A 14,181-nucleotide genomic window follows, 5' to 3' on the forward strand; every position below is an offset into this window, starting at 1 on the left:
TTTCTTTTTGCAATAAAAAAAGAAAATAAATTATATATATTTGTATTTTTATTAGCATATTATATCTGAGTTTGCATAATGACATAATGCTTTTAGCCACAGGAGATTTGAAAAACTAAAAAAAAAAAAAAAAAAGAAAAAGAGAAGTGTTGCCTTAGTAAGAACTGAAATATAGTAAGTTCTATAATTCGTAAAATAAAAACTTAAAACTTAATTTGTAAAAAAAAATAAATAAATAAAAATTGAATAAATCTAATAAAAATGACAAAACATAAAATTATAATAAAAAATAAAAAATAACTAAATATTATGCAGTAGTATTTATATTACTACTAAAATTATACATGTTTGTTGTGCAGTGCACACTCTATAGTATAAAAGTTAGCATTATAATGTTAAATTAAGGCCCATTTTCATTGCTTCTGCTAATGCTGGTGTGGTGTGTGTGTGTGTGTGTGTGTGTTGGTGCAGAGATGACCTTTATCGAGTGGAACTGGACCATGTATCTGGAGATGAAATGTTCTACAGCAAGGTGAGACCTTGTACTGCTGTCTCTCTTTCTCTCTCTCTCTCTCACACACACACACACACACATATAATTGCAGGTATGAACACTTTGCTTATTTTCCCTTGAATGTAGGTAATGATTTCACTCCCTTGTTGTCTTGCAGAAAAGGACATGGGAATCCAATAAGAATGACATCCGCATCTGTCGAATGAAGGGCAAACACGAGGTGAGCGTTCAATGCCAAATAGCACAAAGTTTTTCACATTTCACGGCCCTTTTAGCACCGTCTTAGCGGGGAAATTCATTCACAGCACTTTGAGTGATTTACTGTCGCCGGGAGCTCGATGTTTCAAACCTGTGGCAGAGCTGGATACAGTTTCATACAAATAAATTCTCCCGGAGAGTAAATGTAGAGTATAAGGATTTGGCTTATTTCTGCAGTTTCACAAGGAAACATCACTCTAGCTTCTCAGCGGGTGCTTTTAACGTTATTGCGGACAATTACTTACAGCCTTGGGTAGTTATTGGATGTGGATTGTGCTGTTTTTAGCTTGTGTTTTTAATATCTGTGATTTTTAGCTTATTAATTTAACTGGCAAATAACTTTTATCAAGTATGCTACCTTTTCTACAGCTAATGTATGCAACTTGATGTCTAAACAGCAATCAAACACTAATGCAATTAATACAACATGTTATTTTACAGTTACATTCAGGAATTTAGCAGATGCTTTTATTTAAAGTGTCTTACAATAGAGAACAACAGAGCCAACAATATTCATATTATACAACGTCAGCTTTATTTGAAAAATGAATTTAAAAATGTTTTCTTTGCTAATTCAACACATCCGTAAATCAATAAATATCATCCAAAAATAACCACAGCTCTGAAATGAGATGTTTTAGAGGTTTCTCAAATCATTTGCTGCTCTTTAGCATGCCGTATTTCAATGCAGTCCACATTAATCTGTGCTTTTATATCAGTGAGCAATTTCAGTTATGCATTTTAATTCATTCCTAGGCAAGTTAATGAGGCTCTTTGTAGAATTTTTTCTTAATGCAATTACCATAGTGATACTGTTCACGGAAAGCTGGTGGTAGATGTAATTTTATTGAAAGGCAGTAGTTGTGTACTTTTCGCTACAGCAGGTTGTGTGTATCACCATTGGAAACAGTTTGGGCTTTTTTTGAGCACATTTGGACCTGACAGCTCCTGCAGCACTTCACTTATGTTCTGCTCAATAATGAGCCGTCTACATGCTGGTTTGGTAAAAACAGGTGATACTTTAGCATTGCATAATGAATTAATAACTAAATCTAAATAGAAATAAAAAATAATAAAAATGACAAAATTGCAAAAATACAATAAATATTGAAAATAACAATTAAAATTAAATCTAAATAAAATTTAAATGGCAAATTAAACAGCTGTACAAACAAGCATAGTATATATATACACCATAGTATAGCTTTTTTATTTTTATATATTTTAAATGCTAATTGCTATTCAGAAAAAAATATGTTTCTATATATATTAATATATATATATTAATATGAGAAGTGTTGTTTTTGCTGAAACTGAAATATAACAAGTTAATGTTAAATTTGTACAATTTTCAGTGTCTAAAATATGTAAAATGAAAACTGAAATTAATAACTAAATCTAAATAGAAATAAAAAAGTATATATAAAATCACAAAAAACAACAAAAATGAAAACTAAAAATTGTAAAAAAAAAAAAAAAAAATTAAATCAAATTTTACGTGGCAGTTGCCATTTTTATCAGAAAAAATACAATTATGTTTTCCCCAAAGCGATTAGTGATTTTTCTCTTTAAGAAAAAAGAAATATATATTACATAAAATTCCAATTACAATTCTAAATAGAAATATTGTTACAAATGACACAATCTCATAAAATTCCAATAACAATTTTATTACAAATAAGCATAGCAATCTTTTTTTCCTTTTTTTTAAATCACAAATTTATCAGGAAAAAAAAGCATTTATATGTTTTCCCCAAAGCAATCAGTGATTTTTTTTTTCCTTTTTTAAAAATATGTATTTTGATATAATAAATGTCTTTGCAAAAACTGAAATATAATAAGTTTAATGTTTAAATACTGAAAATTGTAAAATGAAAACTGAAATTAATAATTAAATCTAAATAAAAAATAAAAAATAATAAAAATGACAAACTCACATAAAATTACAAACAAAATTGAAAATATAAACATAAAAAATAATCTAAATATTATTAGATACTATAATAGTACTTATAATAGTACTAAAATTATGCCAGATTGTACAGCTCTCCAAACAAGCACAGCAAACGTAGTGCTTTTTTTATTTCTCACATTTTAAATGGCAATTGAAAAAAAAAATTCTCCCAAGCAATTAGTGATTGTTTTTTTTTTTTTTTTAATTATTATTATATTTAAATTAGCATAATGATATCATGCTTTTAGCCACAGATAGTTTGATTAGCACTTTTTTTATTAGTCTTTAAATCAGCACTTCTTTAGCCATATGGTTTCAGACATCTTTGGACTTTGTGTCAGTTCTTGCGCTGTTTTTTTCAGCGTCCCACCACGAGTGTTGCATTTTTAAGACCACATGAAGTGAAAAATACTTCAGCCTTTGAAAGCACATCTCAAGTTTCATGTGTTCTGCGACTTAGCTAGTAGATTTTAAAAATTAGTATTTTTTCACAACCCTTGAACCACCCTGTCCAAATAATTCTCCAGAACTCTTTGTTCAATATTCTCTTGAACTTTTTTGAGATTTGAGATTTTGCGAAAGCCTATTTTGCAAGCCGCGGTCGTTTCTCACGTCTGAATGGCAGACTCGACTGCGTCTCTCTTTGATGTTTTTGTGATAAATCTGTTCTTATTCTTCAGTTCAGAGGCTAATTACCCTCTGCCTTCTGCCCACCTTCATAATGTAAGAGTCGTGCTTTCCCGCTCTTTCGCAAACCAGGCCGTTTTAATAGATGTGTATGACTGCAGGGAAGAGAACTTCAAGGGACTGAGTGTCAAACCTGGACAAGGATTATTGTTTGGCAAGAGGGAGCTTACAAATTAGACCTGTCTGCCACCCACCCACATGTTCGCAGAAATCTGAAACATCAAACACGCACCTGTGAATCTCTGCCTCCGGCAAGTTCTGCAACAGGCTCTCATGCGCTCTCCTCCTTGCTTTCTTTTTCTTGCTCTTTCCGTGTTGTTCTTGTTTTATGATCGCTAATTACCACATACAACTATAAACCGGGTTTTCACAGCATTTGCCTCTAATTGTATGAGATCGACAGAATATTAGCGCAGACGGACCAGAAATAAGTCCGTTTGAGACACGCGTCCAATTAGCCGTCCTTCTGTCAGAGATCTGACCGCACACCTCCACACATCGCTGATGGCAGACCTAAAACTGACACTGCTGATCCACGAGCCGGGTTTTTGCACTTCACATGCTCTGGAATAAGATTAGATGGACTTTAGAAAGTGCTGTCAGATGAAGTGTGTTTGATCTGATGTAGCATGTGTTCCTGCAGTAATTGTGCTCTTGCTGCTTGATTTAAGCTGACATGATTTCATAATGAAGGAGGAAATTCAATATCCTTATTCTCCCAAACACACACACACACTAACAGTTGGGACCTGCAAAATAGTATTTCGTTCATGTGAACAGAACTGTTGTTGAAGCTAAGATGACTAAAAACTAATTTTGTTCATTGAAATAAAGCTAAAAGAATAATTAAATATCAAATGTATATATAAATTATACTTCTATAAAACAAAAATGAGAAATGAAAAGTAATGAACTGAAGTTGAAGTACTAAAATTACCAAAATGACAACTGAAATAAATCCATTAAATCTAAATAAAAATATTTAATAAAAGAAACTAATAAAAATAACAAAAGTCACATAACAAATTTACTAAAACTGAAATATTAGATAATATAAAAAAAATACTTAAATGTAATTACTCAACTTAATACCTGAAACTTATACTTAATTATGTCATTAACTGAAATATAATGAAGTATATGTTGAAGCTGAAATGCTCAAACATGAAATACTAGATTTAAAAACTAAATTAAATATAAATATAAATATTTTTAAAGACTAGAGGACTGTGTGTTTAACTGTGACATATGAAACTTTTTTATTTATTTATTTGTAAATGGAAACATTTATAAAACCTTTAGGCAAAATATTTTTTTAAAAATATTAAAACATTTTCATTGATATTTTAAATTATTATATAATATTATTAAACTCATATTATATAGGTAAAAATATAATATAATATAATATAATAATGTAGGCTCTTATCTGGGTTGATATAAAATATAAAATATAACCATTGTATATGTTGTTTGAATAAAGTTGCATATATAAAGAAAATATATATTGTTGACATATATAGTTGCTACACATGAATACAATATTTAAAAAAATCATTGTATTGATATTATTAACATATGTACATGTACACATACAAATTTTACCATAAAATAAAAACTAACATAAATTAAATAGAAGTATTTTTTTTTAATATTAACAATGACAAAATAATATAATAGAATGACTTTTAAGTAAAATTTAAATGAAAAGTGAAATATTAGATGAAAAATGAAAATGGGAAATGTTGCCTTTGTAGTTAACAGAAATATTAAAAGATTATGTGCTAAAATTACTCAAATGAAAACAAAAATAAATAAGTAAATAAATAAATTAATATTTATTAAGTAAATAATAAGTAAATAATACAAAATCACAATAAATTACAAAAATATTTTTTTACTGAACAGATTAATAGATTTAATAGAGTAATTAAATTTAAACAGAAATTTTTTTTAAATAAAAATGACAAAAATCACTACATTTCTAAAACTAAAATTGCTATAGAAAAGTTGAAAATATAAATAATACTAAAATAACGCTGAAACAGAAAGTTTTTCCTAAAGGGAGTTTGAGGAAAAAGATGAGAGAGCTTTATAATTCCTTGAGAAAGGTAACGTTAGCATTCCCATTCATCTCGATGGCAGTTGCTCAGCTAGTGCAGAACTCCAGCGTAGCGTGTGATTTGAAATGTGCAATTTTTGCTCAAAGGTAGTCGATTGTGCCGTAATGTTGTTTTGAGCCTGTCATTAGAGCCGTAACTGTCATGCAACTCTCTGGTTTGACCAAAACACTGTATAACAGCTGTATATTAAAACGCCATTCTGATATGATGTATTGATTTGTGCAGCATTTTGCTCTCTGTATGAACAGATAAACAACTTAAAACTGCAAAGTAATTGCACCGCATTTGCTGTAAAAGTGTCCAGTTCCAAACAGTTTACACATGAGCGTTAGCGGTAGTGCATTAAATCACAATAACATCTTCAGAGGTGGATAAATGGATCATTCATAATTCATATGAAGACGCTGGAGTTGAATTACTGCGTTTGGCTGTCACTCGTGCTGCTTTGATTGGCCTTTATGAAGTGCAAGATAAACAGATTTCTACAGCAGTAACACACTGACTACAACAAGATCACATCTGCCTATTGTTACGAATCTGGTCGGTGAGCTGCGGACCGCTCACCACCAGATGTCGCTCTCCCTCTGTTTACACACTCTGACTGTTGCACTACACCCCGGACTCCATTCCCCATCAGCCATTGCACTACACCCCCGTCCAATCAGAGACAGTATAAAAGCCCCGATCTTTCTGTCACTCACCGCCGAGTATTGTACTGTGTTTATCTGGTCATACGAAGCGTTTCTCTGTGTTCACCCCGTGTCGTGTCTTTCTGTTATTCTGGCTCCTCGTCTGGTTTGTCTCGACCCCCCGCCTGTTTATCGACTACTCTCTGCCTAGCCCTTATACACCTGTCTGCTCCTGTCTGACCACGCCTGCCTTGACCATGTCTCTGTCCAAATCCTTCAATAAAAGCGTGCAAATGGATCCGCTTGTCTCTCGTCTCACTCCCAACGTTACAGAATACTCGGCCACAACAGGATCCAGCAGCTTTTCCTCGGACATTCAGGTATGGACTTTGGACTATTGTGTGTGGGCGCGTCGCTTACTGTGGGGGTCGCGAAGGAGGAACGCGACAACTCGGTAATGGCGGCCGCGCACCCCGCTCATATAATGACGGCCGCGCCGGAGCGCGACGCCACAGATCCGCTGGCCGCTTGGCTCACTCGGGGAAATGCGGCCACGCTGGAGCGCGCCCGAGCCATGACGACGGCAATGGATCGCATTGCTCAAATGGCGGCGAACGTAATGGATAGCATCGCTCTAATGGCGGCGACAGCTGTGCCCGTTCACAAAATGGCGGCCGCGTCGGAGCGCGTCCACACAATGGCGGCAACGGCGGAGCCCGTTCACAAGATGGCGGCGATCACAGAGCTCCGTCACGTCACAGCTGCCATACAAGAGCCGTTTAAAGGTACAGTTACATTCCCTGAGTCAAGTCAAGTTGCAACTGTGTTTCCTGAGTCAAGCCATGTTGTTCCTGAGTCAAGCCATGTTGTTCCTGAGTCAAGCCATGTTGTTCCTGAGTCAAGCCATGTTGTTCCTGAGTCAAGCCATGTTGTTCCTGAGTCAAGCCATGTTGTTCCTGAGTCAAGCCATGTTGTTCCTGAGTCAAGCCATGTTGTTCCTGAGTCAAGCCATGTTGTTCCTGAGTCAAACCAAGCTGGAGCTGTGTCAAACCAAGCTGGAGCTGTGTTTCCTGTCTCAAGCCAAGTTACAGAGCCACCGCACAAGATGGCCGCCACGCCAGAGCCACCGCACAAGATGGCCGCCACGCCAGAGCCACCGCACAAGATGGCCGCCTCGCCAGAGCCACCGCACAAGATGGCCGCCACGTCAGAGCCGGCTAAAGCCCCGTCAGCCAAGCCACAGCCTGCTCAGGCCATCTCAGTCAAGCCACAGCCTGGTCACGTCATGTTTTCTGCTCCTGAGTCGGCACCCATCATGGCCGGTCTTCCCGAAGCGGTTTCAGAGTCAAGTCACGCCCCGCCTGACGGCCCAGAGTCAAGTCACGCCCCGCCTGACGGCCCAGACTCAAGTCACGCCCCGTCTGGTCCCAAGTCTGCTCCAGAGGTCCCGTCTGGTCCCAAGTCTGCTCCAGAGCTCCCGTCAGTTGGAGAAGCCGCGCCAATGCCTCCTGAGGTGTCAGCCGTGGCTGTGGATCCTCCCTTGGAGGTGGCGCCCCCCTACAAACTCTCTGCTTCTTCCCTCATTCTGTCTGCCTCCTCTGTCACTGTTCTCCCCAGGTCCCAGTCTATTATGCGGGTTCCTGCTCAGCCCTGGTGGGCTCTGGCGCCTCCTGTTCCGCCCTGGAGGGCCTCGGCGCCTCCTGTTCCGCCCTGGAGGGCCTCGGCGCCTCCTGTTCCGCCCTGGAGGGCCTCGGCGCCTCCTGTTCCGCCCTGGAGGGCCTCGGCGCCTCCTGCTCTGCCTCCGGTTCCGTCCTGGAAGGTCCCGGTGTCTCCTGCTCTGCCTCCGGCTCCGCCCTGGAGGGCTCCTGCGCCTCCTGCTCTGCCTCCGGCTCCGCCCTGGAGGGCTCCTGCGCCTCCTGCTCTGCCCTGGAGGGCTCCGGTGCCTCCTGTTCCGCCTCCGGCGGCGCCCTGGAGGGTCCCTGTGCCTCCTGCACCGCCTCCGGCTCCACCCTGGTGGGCTCCTGCTCTGTCGGTCCTGCCCCAGTCACCTGGTCCTCTGCACGGACCTGGCCCTCCAGCCCTTGCCCTGTCTCACCCCCGCCCCACCGCTCCGCTGGAATATGGTTCGTTTGTAGCGTCTGGAAGCCGCTCTTTGGGAGGGGGCTATGTTACGAATCTGGTCGGTGAGCTGCGGACCGCTCACCACCAGATGTCGCTCTCCCTCTGTTTACACACTCTGACTGTTGCACTACACCCCGGACTCCATTCCCCATCAGCCATTGCACTACACCCCCGTCCAATCAGAGACAGTATAAAAGCCCCGATCTTTCTGTCACTCACCGCCGAGTATTGTACTGTGTTTATCTGGTCATACGAAGCGTTTCTCTGTGTTCACCCCGTGTCGTGTCTTTCTGTTATTCTGGCTCCTCGTCTGGTTTGTCTCGACCCCCCGCCTGTTTATCGACTACTCTCTGCCTAGCCCTTATACACCTGTCTGCTCCTGTCTGACCACGCCTGCCTTGACCATGTCTCTGTCCAAATCCTTCAATAAAAGCGTGCAAATGGATCCGCTTGTCTCTCGTCTCACTCCCAACGTTACACCTATAGGGAGTATAGAATTGTGTGTGTGAGATGTAATAGATACACTCACATCCTCTCGAGTTTCTGTTCTCTCTCCACGAGTTCCAATTGTCGTTTTTATTGGCTTGAAGGGCACTGCAGGAAGAGAACTTCATTTGTGGGCTCGTTCTGAATGAAAATGAGCAACGGGATCCCTTCATGAACTATTCACTGAGTATCTTTTTGCTTGGCGCTGAAGAAAATTTTATTGCTCTGATATTGCCGTTTTATAGCTAAAAGCACTTGAGCAGGTTTGTCTCAGATGTTTCTTCTAAAATGTCTTAGCAGAAATAAAATTGGCACAGTGAGATAATTGTTAGGAGCTATTAAACTGCAGGAAAAAGTATGTGAACCCTTTGGGGGTTTTTTTGCATGCATTGAAATTTAATCTGAATTTCAGCTTGCAGTCGCAGCAATCTGAACACAATGCTGTGTAATAATTCACATTTACTGTTTTTACACACTTTAAATTGCACTTTTCATTTTTAATATCATGTCATTTATTATTTCTGTCTTGCATATGTTTCTTCATGCATCTTAGTGGGACTAGAGGACTAGATATTTAACCATGACATGAAATAATAGTAATAGAATTTTTTTTTTTTTAATGAATGAAGACTATTATTAAATCTTTAGGGGAAAAATAACAAAAAGAGAAATTACACACATGTGTATATACATATATATATATATATATACATACAGTGCTGCCTAAAAGCTTGTGAACCATTTAGAATTGTCTACATTTCTGCGTAAATATGACCAAAAAGTTAATGAGATTTTCAGAGAACCAAATCAAACAAATGAGATTAAAAGATAAAGTTTGTTTATTTTATTTATTGAGAAAAATGGTCTAGAGTTAAATATTTGTGAGTTGCAAAAGTATGTGAACCCTAGGATTAGTAGTTAATTTTAAAGTGAAATTAGAGTCCATTTGTTCAGATGTGTTATCAATCAATACAATGACTATCAGGTGCCACTGTTTCAATTAAGGAACAGGAATCCATTAAAGTCTGATCATGTTTGTGGAAGTGAATCATGGCATGATCTCAGTCTCAAACTGACTTATTTCTGGTCCGTCTGTGCTAATATTCTGTCGATCTCATACAATTCGAGGCAAATGCTGTAAAAAACCTGGTTTATAGATCTCTGAGAACCTCAGAAAAAGAGTTGTCGTTGCTCATTCGGCTAGAAAAGGTTACAAAAGCATCTCTAAACAGTTTGGACTCCACAAATCCATAGTCAGACAGATTGTTTACAAATGGAGGAAATTCAAGACCACTATTACCCTCCACAGGACTCCAAAGCAAGACTTGTAATAGTTTGCAAGGTTGCAAAGGACCTCAGGGTAACTTTTAACCACATAAAGGCCTTTCTCACATTGGTTAATATTAGTGTTCATTATCGAACATCAGGAGAACACTGAACAACTAGAGTATTAATGGCAGAGTTACAAGGAGAAAGGCACAACTCTCAAAAAAAAAAAACTGCTGTCGGTCTGCAGTTTGCTAAAGATCATGTGTCAAGTCAGAGGGCTACTGGAGAAATGTTTTGTGGACGGATGAGACACTTCATTCCAGCATAAGAACCTTATTCCTTCTGTGAAACATGGTGATGGTGGTATCATGGTTTGGACCTGCTCTGCTGCATCTGAGTAGGGCGACTTGCCATCATTGATGTCAGGACATCTGTCCAAGAACTGAATCTTTGAAGAAAGTGGCTCATGCAGCAAGACAACGACCACAAGCACACAAGTCATTCTACCAAAAAATGATTAAAGAAGAAGAAGGTTAATGATTTGGAATGCCTGAGTCAAAGTCCAGACCTTAATCCAATTGAAATGTTGTGGAAGGACCTGAAGCAAACAGTTTATAGGAGGAAACCGGGTTCCCAGGGTTCAGGTGTTTCTGTACTGAAGAATGGGCTAAAATTCCTACAAGCTGTTGTGTAGGACTGTTCAGCAGTTACATATTGTTCAATTGTTGACATATATATTGTTGCTACACATGATACAATATAAAAAAAACATTATATTGTTATTATTAACATATGTGATCCTGTACCACAAAACCAGACTTAAGTCGCTGGGGTATATTTGTAGCAATAGCCAAAAATACATTGTATGGGTCAAAATTATTGATTTTTTATTTTATGCCAAAAATCATTAGGATATTAAGTAAAGATCGTGTTCCATGAAAATATTTTGTTGATTTCCTACTGTAAATCTATTAAAACTTAATTTTTGATTAGTAATATGCATTGCTAAGTACTTCATTTGCACAACTTTCAAGGCGATTTTCTCAATATTTCGATTTTTTTTCACCCTCAGATTCCAGATATTTAAATAATTGTATCTCGGCCAAATATTTTCCTATCATAACAAACCATACAACAATGGAAAGTTTATTTATTCAGCTTTCAGGTGATGTATTAATCTCAGTTTTGAAAAATTGACCCTTATGACTGGTTTTGTGGTGCAGGGTCAGATGTGTACCATAGGAGCTTTTATATATGTTATAAACTTATATCTTCATCTACCCAGAGAATGAATGTGTGAAAATGATATATCATCTTAAAGGTAACATAAGGCAAATATTACAGCATATTACAGCATAACAGAAAACTTGCATGAATATTGGTTTATGCATGTAAATATCATTCTATATCTTCCAATAACGCTCTGTAGTTTTCATTCTGGGGGGAAAACATAATTTTATGAAATAAAATGATTGAAAGATAAACAAATAAATATTCCTCAAAAGCCTGATGATCATATTTCATATGATTACTCATATTTTAACATGAATTTTCTCAAATTAGCCATTGTGTATGTAACCTTAAGTGGCTTTAGTCCAGTAAGTGAAATATTACCAACAATATAAAAGTTATTATTCCATTTACTATATAAAAATCAGTACAGATTTCACAATAAAAAGGCACGTTAACCATGAACTAAAGGTGGATGTTTTTACAATTATACTAAAAGGCTTTTTACTTGCTAAAAAGCCGAAACTATCAATCAGGCGACAGAGACGTTTTTAAAATGTAGGAATCTCTATATGGTTAAGTACTGAATGTGCAGTCATCTGACAGCGAGCGATTTGGGTGCAGAAAGAAGCGAAAAGCGATTGGAGTAGGAGGAACGGGAGCGATAGGAGACATGCAGAGAGAGAACAAGGAGCGGTGGAGAGTGAGGAAGGTGAGAAGAAAGAGGGGAGAGGAAGAGAGTGAGGGAGAAGTCAGACTTTGATCAGAGTAGAAAGGAGTCTGCCGGGGTACGGGATCGTATACTGCCTTGTCACGCGCTCTAATCTGAAGGATAAATCTTGACACTTTCTTGATGGTGTTTCACAGAGACCTGAACCACATGTGCTCTTCCCCAAAGCGAAACCTGCTTTTTACACCTCTGACGGGCGTATACGGATCGACCCGCTCGCAAACCTGCATCTCTGATGAATTCAATTTTACAGTTTATGAAGCGGAACGTAAGATCTCCCCACCCCTGCAGAGAGTTTACGGCGCACTGACACAGCTGGGATGCTCTGTTCACGTTCAGCGGGATGTTTATGATGGACCTGTGAGTCCGTATGGGAATGGTTGGGGTTCAAGACAAAACAACGTCAATATTGAGCTTTGTTTTTCTTAATAAATGTCCTCAGTCTTATTTAGTCTTTATTGTACTAAAGAAAAAAAATGACTATCAAAAAATCTATAATTTTGTAATGACATCGGGTACTAGATTTTTTATTTTAAGTGTTGTTTGTCTGTGCAAAACTTTGACTAAAAGGCCGTCTGGGTGGCTTTACATATATAACGTGCTATAATGTTCTAGCTAGGGGTGTGTGAAACTTTTTTTGTGCACGATAATACCGTAATTGTTGTTTTAACGTTATGCGAGCTGACATTATCAAGTCGAGATGTCACTCATTTTGCAAAAACAAACAACAAAGAGTCCAAAAGCATTCACTGCTTGATGACACTTATTAGAATGCAGTTAAAATGCCCCTATAAGCAAAAAAATCCCTGTATGGATTTGTGTTATTTATATTTATGAGATATGATCTAGTTTTAGACACAGTATTGTGTGTTTTGCCAACGAAAATAGTTTCAACCAAAGCTGGAGCAGAACATTTGTGTGTCTCATAACAACACACAGTAGGTTTTGTTCCTGAATGAATCTATTTTTATAAATAGATTTTTAAATCTATTAGTCAATGATTCAATAATCCATTCATTAAGACCATGAATCAGCTGCTGTGAATGAATGATTCAATGAATCACACTTTGATCACTCATTAAGCGACTTGCCGCCATGTACTGGCGCTTAAAATCACCAATAAAAACACATATCAAGATATAATTTTTTGTCAATTTGTGCAGAAAAAAACTAAAATAATTTGCATGATAAATCTGAATTTATCTTCTACCAACAATCCAACAGCTGCTACCACAACTGAAGAAACATTAAGGGTTTCTTTTTCTTATTTTGTGCTTAACATTATCTTAACATTATCCTGGTATGTTAGTGTTATTAATAAATATTACAGCAATGTTGAATTTTTTTTTTTTTTTTTTAATATTATTATTATTTTTTGTTAGGTCCGATGTTTCCTTTCAGGCATTATTGCCTGAGTAGATGTGTCTGTCATGTCTTTTCAGATATATTTAATCTCCTGAATTTTAACATTTTTAGCACCATTTTTAAACTTTTAGTCAAGCAGTAATATATTCATAATGTCTAAAATCAGGGATTAAAAACAAATTGGTCCTGAGCAAACACAGTAAGCTATTTATTTTATTTTATTTGTTTATGATGGGCTATATCATTTTATCTTTTTATTTATTTATTTACTTTTGTTACAGTTCCAGAATTACCAGTTAGAAAGAAATAATTACTGCTTCATTTTTTTTAAATGGTTTTTATTTTATTTTATTTTATTTTATTTTATTTTTTTATCAGCTATTTGTCTAAAAGCTATTGGTCTAAAAACAAATCGGTCCTGAGAAAAAATGGCGGGCTATATCGTTTTATTTTATTTTATTTTATTTTATTTTATTTTATTTATTTTTGTAACAGTTCCAGAATTACCAGTTAGAACGAAATAATTACTGCTCCATTTATTCAATGGTATTATTTTATTTTTTATTTTATTTTATTTTATTTTATTTTATTTTATTTTATTTTATTTTATTTTATTTTATTTTATTTTCAGAATTACCCGTTAGAACTAAATTATTACTGCTCAGTTTATTCAGTGGTATTTATTCAAAATGCTATTTATCTGAAATCAGAGATAAAACCAGAGCAAACCTGAGCAAACTATTTATTTATTTATTTATTTATTTATTTATTTTTGTTACAGTTCCAGAATTACCATTTAGAAGAAATACGAACAA

The 14,181-nt window shown here is 36.7% G+C and overlaps 1 protein-coding gene across 4 annotated transcripts in view; it reads left to right on the forward strand.

Annotated features, from left to right (window-relative positions):
• sema6ba (sema domain, transmembrane domain (TM), and cytoplasmic domain, (semaphorin) 6Ba) overlaps nt 1-14,181 on the forward strand; it is a 151,695-nt gene that overhangs the window by 91,853 nt on the left and 45,661 nt on the right. For all 4 annotated transcript variants that reach the window (XM_051134614.1, XM_051134598.1, XM_051134607.1 and 1 more), the window contains 2 exons: nt 472-532; nt 672-734. In XM_051134614.1, coding sequence (XP_050990571.1) covers nt 472-532; nt 672-734 — 124 coding nt within the window. The remainder of the gene's footprint in view (nt 1-471; nt 533-671; nt 735-14,181) is intronic.

The sequence above is a fragment of the Labeo rohita genome, chromosome 2 (assembly GCF_022985175.1).
Source record: "Labeo rohita strain BAU-BD-2019 chromosome 2, IGBB_LRoh.1.0, whole genome shotgun sequence".
NCBI classification, from domain to species: domain Eukaryota; kingdom Metazoa; phylum Chordata; class Actinopteri; order Cypriniformes; family Cyprinidae; genus Labeo; species Labeo rohita.